At 41.4% G+C, this 10685-nt stretch overlaps 1 protein-coding gene across 2 annotated transcripts; it reads right to left on the bottom strand.

Moving 5' to 3' along the window:
* Window positions 1-222: 222 nt before the first annotated feature.
* On the bottom strand, window positions 223-9108 carry LOC124128730 (BTB/POZ domain-containing protein 6-like). 2 transcript variants are annotated; one of them, XM_048387983.1, is made up of 4 exons: window positions 8975-9108; window positions 7204-7334; window positions 4656-4937; window positions 223-2030 (listed from the first exon to the last, which is right to left on the bottom strand). In XM_048387983.1, the coding sequence occupies exons 2-4, from the start codon at window positions 7317-7319 to the stop codon at window positions 845-847; spliced, it is 1584 nt and encodes a 527-aa protein (XP_048243940.1). In that variant the 5' UTR covers window positions 7320-7334; window positions 8975-9108; the 3' UTR covers window positions 223-844. The 2 variants fall into 2 exon arrangements, with proteins under 2 accessions (XP_048243940.1, XP_048243941.1); XM_048387984.1 differs by lacking the exons at window positions 7204-7334; window positions 8975-9108 and adding an exon at window positions 6150-6416.
* Between the last annotated feature and the right edge of the window lie 1577 nt (window positions 9109-10685).

The raw sequence follows: 10685 nt of genomic DNA, 5'->3' as shown, positions 1-10685 counted from the left end.
TGGATGTTACAAAGAGGTATTTACACAAAAGATTTAGTCAAATGAGCAAGTGACAAGTCAGTATCATGGACTCTGGAAGTGTTTTTGTTGTTGTTTAATGCCGCATTCAGCAATATTGCAGCTATATGACGGCTGTCTGTAAATAATCAAGCCTGGACCAGACAATCCAATGATTCACATCATGAGCATCAATCCACGCAATTGGGATACGATGACATGCATCAACCAAGTCAGCGAGCCTGACCACCCGATCCCATTAGTCGCCTTTTACGACAAGCATAGTCGCCTTTTACGGCAAGCATGGGTTGCTGAAGACCTATCTCCAAGCCCTGATCTTCACAGGTCAACTGGATTTCACTATTATGCAATTCCTTCCATGTTGAAGCTCAGAGCTCAGTCAATCCTCGTCACACTTGAGTGGTGAGATTGTGCCAAACCAGCTAAATTGTCTTCAAAACATGCTACACAGCACTTGGATGTGATACAAATAGCTTTCATTGATACAAATTCTGTAATAAAATAATCTGGAAAAATATCCACTAAAAACCTTCACAATTTCCATCAAAACTCTCCATTGATCATGACAGTAAATCCATCCTTTGTTACCATGGAAACAGAATGGACATCCATAAGTTCACTTTCTTGGAATGATAAAGACTGAACATGATAATCATGATTGCTGATGAATCTGTATTTTGTAACCATGGAAACAGATTCATTCTCTCATGGAATAGCGGAACAACTACAATGGTTCTCAGATGGCATGGCAACAGAACCAATCATTCATCACTCCTGAAAGATATCAAACAGTTAACCAGATCATGAATCAACGCTGTAACCATGGTTACTTGAAAGTGATTGGTTTCGAACACGGTATGAGAGAAACCAGCAATGATGGAATCTGTCCTTTGACGGAGGTAGTTTGGGACTTGGCATCGTTGAAATCAGGAGCATCTTGGAATGTGATCTTAACAAAACCATCCGTGTAAAAACAGATCTCGGAACGTCCCTCCAGGCCAGTGTAACACTGCGGACCCTTGAGATCAACATACAAAGTGTGCATAGTGTCTTTCTTAATCAGCAACTTTCTCCGAAAATACACTCGGAACATCTCCTCAGTTGTCCGTCTATGAACACTTTTCCTCTTCATCCAAATATCCAGCTGTTCAATTTTGTCGTAGACTTTGGTGTTCAATTCACAAATCACCTCCTTTTCTTTGTACACTGCTGAGTGGACGTCGTACAAGCAGGTCTTGCCCGTGCTGGTTCCAAACAGACAGAAACCATGTAGATACAAGTCTTCATTTGTTTTGAAGGACACAGCGTGATGATAGTCATTCTTAATGCATGTGTCTTCCGACGTGTTTCGGAATCGCGTTACTGTGCGGATGTTTTCGTGTGGACCTCTACGCTTCATGTTACAAAGTTTAGACTTGGCCTTATTTGGTGCAACAACATGTTCCAATATCATGCATCTCTCCTCTGAAGACAGAATGTTCATCTTCGTCACGTCTGCCACAAAATAGTCAGGGCTGAGTTGCGAGAAGCGCACTTCCCACAAAATGTCGCCAAGGACCTTCCGCTGGTTCTGGCTCGTCACCTTGACCTTGGTTTCAACACACTGGTGAGTTGCCCACGTCATGACAGCTGTCAACACAGACCTCTCCAAGTCGGCAGCCGCTGCTTTCCTTTCCATTTCCCATAATTCCCTCCTGACCCCAAGTTTAACATGCAAATTATCGGAGGACACAACTTTCTTCAAACAGCCAGCACACAACGTGGTCACTTCCTTAGATTCCAACACACTGGTTGCATGGTCTTCGATAAACTCAAGGGCCTTAGTCTCCAGCGTGGGTTCATTGAATAGATGGGCCTGCTCCATGACGACACAAGCACTTTCAATGGACATCTGTGCATCGATGTAGGAGATGATGGCTGTCACCAGGGGCTCCACGTTGTACTTCTTGGCCACGTACATCAGCTGCATGACGGTGTCCGGTGTCACATCCAACTCCTCCGTGTACACATACCTACAACACAAACCTTGGATGAGGACTAGGCATGGTGTGTGTGTGTGTGTGTGTGTGTGTGTGTGTGTGTGTGTGTGTGTGTGTGTGTGTGTGTGTGTGTGTGTGTGTGTGTGTGTGTGAGTGAAAGTGAGTGAGAGACACAGAGACACAGAGAGAGAGAGAGAGACAGAGAGAGACAGAGAATTGTGGGTTTGTGTGTTGTGTGCGTGAGTGTGACTGTGTGTGTGCGTGAGTGTGAATGTTGTGTGTGTGAGAGTTGTGTGCGTGGGTGTGATTGGTGTGTGTGCGTTAGTTAGCTTAACACAACTCAGCAATATTCCAGCTAAAGGAAGGCAGCCTGGAAACAATCGAGTGGACCACAAAATCCAGTGATCGATATAATGAGCAACAATCCACAGTCTGAGACACGCAATCAACCAAGTAACCTAGCCAGACCACCAGATCCATTTAGTTGCCTTTTACAACCAGCATAGGTTGCTTGGGATCAATCATAAACCTCTGATGACGTCATCCCATTGTTCTATACAGGGTTTTCTCCTATCAGCAAGTGCTTGGACTCATGCAAGTTGAAAGCCGGGAGTGAATTTGAATACATGGGGAGGTGTTACTTTCAAGTAAGACCTGCTTCCAGGTTCTCCTTCTTTCAAGTGAGACCTAAGGTTTTACTTTGAATAATTAATAAAACATAAATTGTGTTTACTTTGAACTTTGTCAATTAATTCACATCTAATGTCGATTTTTGACTATTTGTTTTGCACATGACTGAGTGAGTGAGTGAGTATGGTTTTACGCCGCTTTTAGCAATATTCCAGCAATATCACGGCGGGGGACACCAGAAATGGGCTTCACACATTGTACCCATGTCGGGAATCGAACCCGGGTCTTCAGCGTGACGAGCGAACGCTTTAACCACTAAGCTACCCGACCGCCCCTGTTTTGCACATGAAAATGCCATGATGTGAATCCAACCTGCAACCCCACATGTCAAGTGTAGTATTGCCACCCAGTGTTTTCCCATTGATCCACCGATGCAGGTGATAGTGAAAGTGCAATGCATATTAATGAGCGTTAGACAAGCCCATTTTAAATAGGTGTAGGTATGACATATTTGATTGATGCGTGCATAAATCTAAGATCATGATGGTCAGTTTATCAGTCAGTTCACGACTTCGAGTGAGTGAGTGAGTTGGGTGTAACGCCTCTTTTAACATTATACCAGTTATATCATGCATGTCAGCTTAATGTGGGAGGAAAGCCCGAAGTGATGCAGGTCCCAGACGTATACCACTTCGGTGAAACCAACGAGCACGGGTATGGTGCTGACAAACCTAGAAACATGATCGGGGTGAACCGGGATTCGAACTCACAATCATAGGTTTCTGGCGTACCCAAGGGACGTAACTCTGCACAGCGAATTGCGGCGCCTTAGATGACTGGGCCACCCATGCCCCCTCACGGCTTTGAATTCAGAGAAGCGAGATTTCAGGGGGATAGATAGGACCTCGGTCTTAATTTGTCACCTATCCCCCTCCCACTTCAGATCTTATTAATCCCACCAAGACCTCATTCCTGGTCTAACTAATGGGTGTCTTATGAATAGGCCTTTATGGCCACAGATTGATGCAGGGACTACAATGCACACTGGGTTCATCATATGATGAAATTAATGATCCCTATCACATTTACTTACGGCATGCAATGATTACTCCCTTTTTGCTTATAAATGAAATGTATAATGTATAATATGACTGTAGAATTTGGTAAGGCAATGAGCTGCCACAGTGCAAACATTAAACAGAATAGATCCCCGTCAACGGCTTGTGATATTAGTTGAATTGGTTCTCAGACAATGACTTTTGAAAATAGAGTGCAGGCGGGCGGGTCTTTTGTTTTGTTGCTTTTTCACGGCGTGTCAGCTTAATGGGGGAGGAAAGCCCGAAGTGATGCAGGTCTCAGACGTTTACCACTTCGGTGAAAGAGTGCGGTGATAAACAACAAACAAACTAGTATGATTGTCATATAGCAGAAATATGCTGCATGTGGCGTTAAACAACAAACCAGCTGTAGAAACTAACGTTTTCGGCCCACTAGTCCTTATAATGATAATATATAGCAAAACCCTAAAAAATGGCAAATATCTACTAGTCCTTATGATACCGTAACTATTCGGCAGTTTGGCAAGGACTACAGGACTAGTGCCAATTTCTAACCCTGCAAACTAGTAGGATTGTCATATGCTGCGTGCAGCGTTAAACAACAAACAAACTAGCATGCAATAAACAGTTGTGTATCATCAACCTGGCAAAGGGCCTCCCTACATAAACAAGCACACAAACTCCTACTGCCACCATGACCACAAGATACACAGTAAAGCAGTGTGCATGTAAAGGGAAGTAACTGCATGCTATTTTGGATCACATTGTTTTTAAGTATTAGGATTCTTTTATTTTTTATTGAAACGAAACATGCGGCAGACCTTATGATCATGCGGGCAGTGCCTGAGAACCAAGACCATTATTTTTTTTAGCCTTAAGTTTACCAGCCTGGATTCAGACTTGTGTCTGAAATTGTGGTTTGGGTGACACGTTCCAGTGTATTTTTAGACACATCTTCATAAAAGCTTACCGTAAAAAGGCTTTGAAACTGGTGAGGTCGATGTCGGGGATTTTGATGGTGTTGTCATGTTCTGCCATAGGCCCAAGTAGCATGACATAGAACACATCCGACACTGCCAGGAGCTTGTATTTGTGTGCTCCATACTTGTCTCCATTCACACCTACAGTGAAGAAGACATCACAGGCCACCTGATTGGTCAGCATGTACTCGTGACACTGCTTCAGCGACCTCCCCTTCCTCCACTCCTCCACTTCGGGGATGAAAGGGATGGAGGAAGAGCCTGGAGAGGAACTGCAAAAGAAAGATGTCAACCCTTCAGAGCTACAGATAAGCTGCGTATTTGCGTAAAATATCCCCCAAAACTATTCCAAACCCAATAACTTTCAATTAACTTGCGTACAGAAACACGTCATTAAATGAAAAACTCAGTTTATGAAAACAGCACACGTAAATACCCAATGAAGTTTTTCCAGCATGCCTACAACTGAACTAATTTCTGAAACGAGCAAATTTACTTTCCGAGTCAAGCCTATATTTTGAACCATTATATACATCATTTTTTTTAAATCTCAAAATATTTACTCATTTTGGGAAAAACTCAATAGAGTGATGAATAGATGAGTGAAAAAATATTGGTTACACAATGGCAAATGTAATAACCCAATTAAAATACCTTTGAGTGAAACCTCAATTGCTCAAAATGTTACCGGTATCTGGGGCTCTGACCCTTAAAGGGCAAGTTCACACGGAAATGAACCAATTTTTCTTGTACTTTTTCCACATTAAAAGTGTTAACATAGAAGTGTCATAGACAAAAATATAAAAACATCAAATTTAATTAACATATTTTTTGCATTAAAACGATTTATATTTTTCACTTTTACCAAGTGTTCTATTTCCATAACAAAAACACCATGGCTTATGCCCCTTGCAATATGACGTCATTGGTGCCAATTGATAAACATTATGACGTCATCATGCTTTGTTAGAGCCGCTTCACGTGGTGTAGGTACAGTTTTGTGATTCTAGCGTCTCAGATGCCAGCCAGAATTGTGTTATGCTGAGTCAGCACTGCGCCGGAGTGTGTCGTAGACCATGTTGTTTTACCGCAAACTGGTCGTTGATATCTTTTGCGTTGAGAATAGACAGGGACCCAGTTGAATTGGCACCAATTACGTCATAATCTAAGGGGGATAACTCAGGCCTATTTCGCTCGTAAAACGAAGGCTTCATAACGGCATATCATTTTCACACTATTGTGAGCTTCCTACTTTCACTGTGAAACAAAATGAGTGTATATTTTCAAACACAGATACTAACTAATTCTAAAATTGCGTTTTGTTTAGAAAAAGAAAGAAAGTGATTTTTGCGTGTACACTTCCCCTTTAATGATTCAAATTGTTCAGGACAGCCCTTCTCAGAACTGTTCTTCAATACAGTAGTCAGTAAAATTCCAGCTGTATCTTGGTAACCTTTAAATGTTCGAGTCTGGACCAGACATACCAGTGGTTGATATCATGAGCAACATCCCATGAGTCAGGTTACGATGACAGGCAAATCAACCAAGTCACAAGACTGGCCACCTGGTCCATTGTAATTGCCTCTTGTTGAAATTAGGTTCATGGAAGTTTGTTTGTTTGTTGTTTATATAACGCTGCACACAGCAATGTTTTCCAGCTATATGACGGCAGTCTGTAAATAATCGAGTCTGGACCAGACAATCCAGTGATTGACATCATGAGCATCGGGAAAACATTAATATCCACTATAAATTGTGGCATCTTCCCGAGGCAAGAGAGTTAACTGACTTTAAAAGTCCAGTTTCCACCCTTGCCGAACTAGGCTGGAATTCCTGGGCTCGATCGTAGCGCCACCAGTGGCTATTACGAGTTATGTCCTTTCTATGCCTCTCTTATTGACCAATAAGATTCAACCTCTCGTATCACTTGCATTTGCTTAAAAAAAAAACGGTGGCGCCCAGTCAAGATGATCCGATCGATAATCAAGATCTTTATTGTGATAAAACGAGTCTTACATCGCGAAGTGCATCAAATCACGTGTGCACCTTGATTAAAAACCTGAAAAGATTTAGAAAATATCTGTTGACAACGAGCAAATCCTGCAGTCGACCGAAATCTGCATGACACTTTACGAACCGGATTTCGATTTCGGTGCGCGATTTTGATTGGACTATACAAAGACTCGTTTGTCCAGCCAAAATATAACTCCATAATACCAGCCTAGTTCGGCAAGGGTGGAAACTGGACTTTTATAGTCAGTTAACTCACTTGCACCGGGAAGATGGAATTGTGGATACCCATTGAAACTCAAACCCACTGGAAAGATACCCAAATAACCAAAAGATTATCTAGTGCTCTGCACGGGTATGTTGCTGACAAACCTAGAAACATAAACTTGGAGAACAGTATTCCAACCAATGATCACAGGTTTCTGGCATAGCAAAGGGATGCAGCTTTGCAATGCAACTGTGGCACCTTAATAATTGGGCCACCCATTCACCCTCTCCCTCCCCTCCTGTAAAAGAATAATAATTCACTTGTTTGTTACTGCTGGTGTGGTCTGCTTCTCATCTGATTGCTTTGGATCCCTGGCGCTTCCTGAGGCTGAAGTCTGCGACTTCGTGGTCCGTCGAGCTTTTCTCTTCGGTGGCATGGCTGCAGGTAGCTCCTGAAATATTTTAATGTTCTATTCTCAGGGGCTTATCTTGACCTGCTCATAGGCCAATATTCAGCCTTAAGCCTCAACGAATGTCAGTAAACATTCCCAAATTGGAACTCATTATATTTGACTTTTGTTTGTTTGTTTGTTGTTTAAAGCTGCACTGCATATTCCAGCTGTATGACGGCGGTCTGTAAATAATCAAGTCTGGACCAGACAATCCAGTGATTGACATCATGAGCATTGATCTACGCAATTGGGATACAATGACATACATCAACCCAGTCAGCGAGCCTGACCAACGGATCCCGTTAGTCGCATCTTAGAACAAGAATAGCTGCCTTTTACGACAAGCATGGGTTGCTGAAGACCTATTCTAAGCCTGATCTTCACAGATATTATATATGACTAATGTTATGTCTTTGTTAAGGAGACTTGTAGATTACTGAAAACAGGACCAGTAATGGTAAACAAGGTAAAGGCTTTTTTGCTTTGGTATTATTAATGTTAAATAAATAAGAAAACAAATCCCAATTTTGAACAAAATAATGATTTTTTCCCCAATTTGACCATGTTGACTGCCAAGGGCACATAGTCTGGAATCCTAGATAAATCCTTGATTCTATCACCTTTGTTTGAAGTCGAGGATTAAGGTAAAGAGCAATTGTGACATAAATAATCGAGTCTGGGCCAGACAAACCTGTGATTGAAATATGACAAGGACAAGTGCTTGAGCGATTGATCATTCATTTGGTCACTCAATCTATCTGGAAAGTCACAATGATTATCAATCTGTTAAAAGGTTTAATCAATATAGAACGTCATGTTGTAACTAGAGTTTGTTTTGTCCATAATTACAGACTTTGCTGAACTTTGTTGCCCTGGGTAGATTCACTGAATGTTATTTATTAATTTGGTTAGTTGATGCAATTCAAATTTAAACGAGTAACCAGCCTGGAAGCTTTGCTTGCCGGAACCACTCCATTGTAAAATGTTTGGTTACCGTTGAGTAGACATATTTATTTCATATGGAAAAAACAACAGTAACAATCAATTATTGATCGATCTGATTCTCATCTATGAGATAAATGAGTGATCTGTGAAGATCTGGGTTAGAATTGGTCTTCAGCAACCCATGCTGGTTGTGAGAGGCGACTAACAGGATCGGGTGGTCAGGCTTGCTGACTTTGGTTGATGCATGTCATTGTATCCCAATTGTGTGGATCAATGCAATGATATCAATCATTATCTGGTCTAGACTCGATTATTTACAGACCGTGGTTATACAGCTGTAATATTGCTGAGTGCGGCGTTAATCAACAAACAAACAAAGATAAATGAGTGACGTTTTTTTTACAAAAATAGAAACGAGCAAAATTTTTGGAGCGGACGGTAGACTTCTAGATTTTACAAGGAGCTGTGCGAGTACAAAGAGACAGAATTTGGAAAATAAATTTTGTTTCAATGCTGATGTATCAAGAAACCTAGGGAATTATTTAAGAATTTTCTTTAGTGGTCCCGAGGCCACTGATGTCAGTGATCAACCATGAAACGAGTGAGCGCCCGGTAGGCGGTACACTGCACTACTCCCCGATATGTACCTGTGCTATTTTGATCGTAATTAGGGTACCTGTCAACTTATTTATTACCTGTTGTCGCTCCTCGTTTCACTATATGCCTTCGTCACTTTCGGTTTGCTCCTTTTCTTTTGAAAAGCACCGCCAGAAGAGCCGGAAATGAATCGAAAGCATTTCACGAGTAGAACTCGGCCGAACTATGCAAAGCTCAGAAACAGCGCATGCTACTATGGCAGGACGTTATGTTATCATGCAAGGCGACGCATTGGCTCTGCAAAGAGCTTAGTTAGCGTAACCACTCGATATTTTCCGAATGAGATCACGCACTCCTATTTCACTTCATTAAAATTACTCGGAACATTTCGCGTTCGTATCCCACAAAAGAAATGTTAAAACACGATGGAGGAGACAAAATGGAGCTTTATTATATCGTCAAAAAGAATTCTCCTAAACCCTAACTTTCTGATCATTGCGGCTGAAAATGAGAGTCGTGCCTGGTAAACTGCAATTTTATTTATTTTGTTGTTTTTTACTTATCCTCTTTTCTGGTTCTTGTTGTTTATTCATGTTACTAGTATCAATGGTAATAAAACAAAGGGAAACAATTGTATTGTACAAAGAATGGAGAATTATTTGACTCAATTGTTAAACATAAATTAGAAAAAACAACACATAAAATATATTTCATAAGATTAATGGAATTAAAGGATGGAGGCGATATGTCTTAATTATAATAGGTAGAAGAAAAATACTTTAAATGATCCCCGAAATAAATCCTCTTTGCTTTAATAAGTTCACAATACAAAGAGACATCACATAGCAAACTCAAGTTCTGTGACGTAATAATAAGAGATTTTACGTGCGCCTCAATTATCACACATGCCATTGAAATTCAGCACGGCTGTCATTACATCAAAACATGTGTCGCTGTCAGCACACACTCCAGATGGATCCCAACTGATGTCACGTTTGGGGTAACCGTGTAGATCCGGGTTAGAATAGGTCTTAATTAACCATGCTTGCCGTAAAATGCGACTAACGGGATCGGGTGGTCAGGGTCGCTGACTTGGTTGATGCATGTCATCGATTCTCATGATGTCAATCTCTGGATTGTCTGGTCCAGACTCGATTATTTACAGCCCGCCGTCATATAGCTGGAATAGTGTTGAGTGTGGCGTTAAACAACAAACTAACATACAAGCCGAAATTCCATTCCAACACACAGTGCATTCACAAAATAAGCTGAGTTTAACACCGCTGTGACACGTATTTCAGTTGTCACGGGATTTCAGCTTAACCTAGATCTAGGATTCCTAAATCGCGAGGCCTTAGACAAAAGGACACTCGCGCACCTTTACATGCACGGGACACTGCTCAAAGACACGATAAACATTTCATTCGAAAACTTCAGTCATATGACGAACCTCAATATAATCAGATCTCACAGTGCTCGCTCCCGCTCTACAAAGAGCTGAGGACAGATTACAGCTCTGATAGGTCGGATGGAATGTAGTTCTGGCGTGACCGGTGATGGGATGTCCTCAGATCTTTGTGTGGAGGAAGCGAGAAATATAAGATCTGATTTTAATGAGATTGTTATACGTATTATGCAACATAAACCGCAGGATATCAAGTACATATACAATAAACTACGGTTATAACGAATTCAAAGGGACCACAATTTTAGTTCGTTATAACCGCAGTTCGTTATATGCATATTTAAAGCAAATATACTGCAAATTGCCGGGACCAAAAAATAGGGTCGTTATAAGCGTGTTCGGCA

This window comes from Haliotis rufescens, unplaced genomic scaffold (assembly GCF_023055435.1).
Source record: "Haliotis rufescens isolate VD_foot unplaced genomic scaffold, xgHalRufe1.0.p SCAF_7, whole genome shotgun sequence".
Classification (NCBI taxonomy): Eukaryota; Metazoa; Mollusca; class Gastropoda; order Lepetellida; family Haliotidae; genus Haliotis; species Haliotis rufescens.
This window is presented reverse-complemented; position numbering and strand designations above follow the sequence as displayed.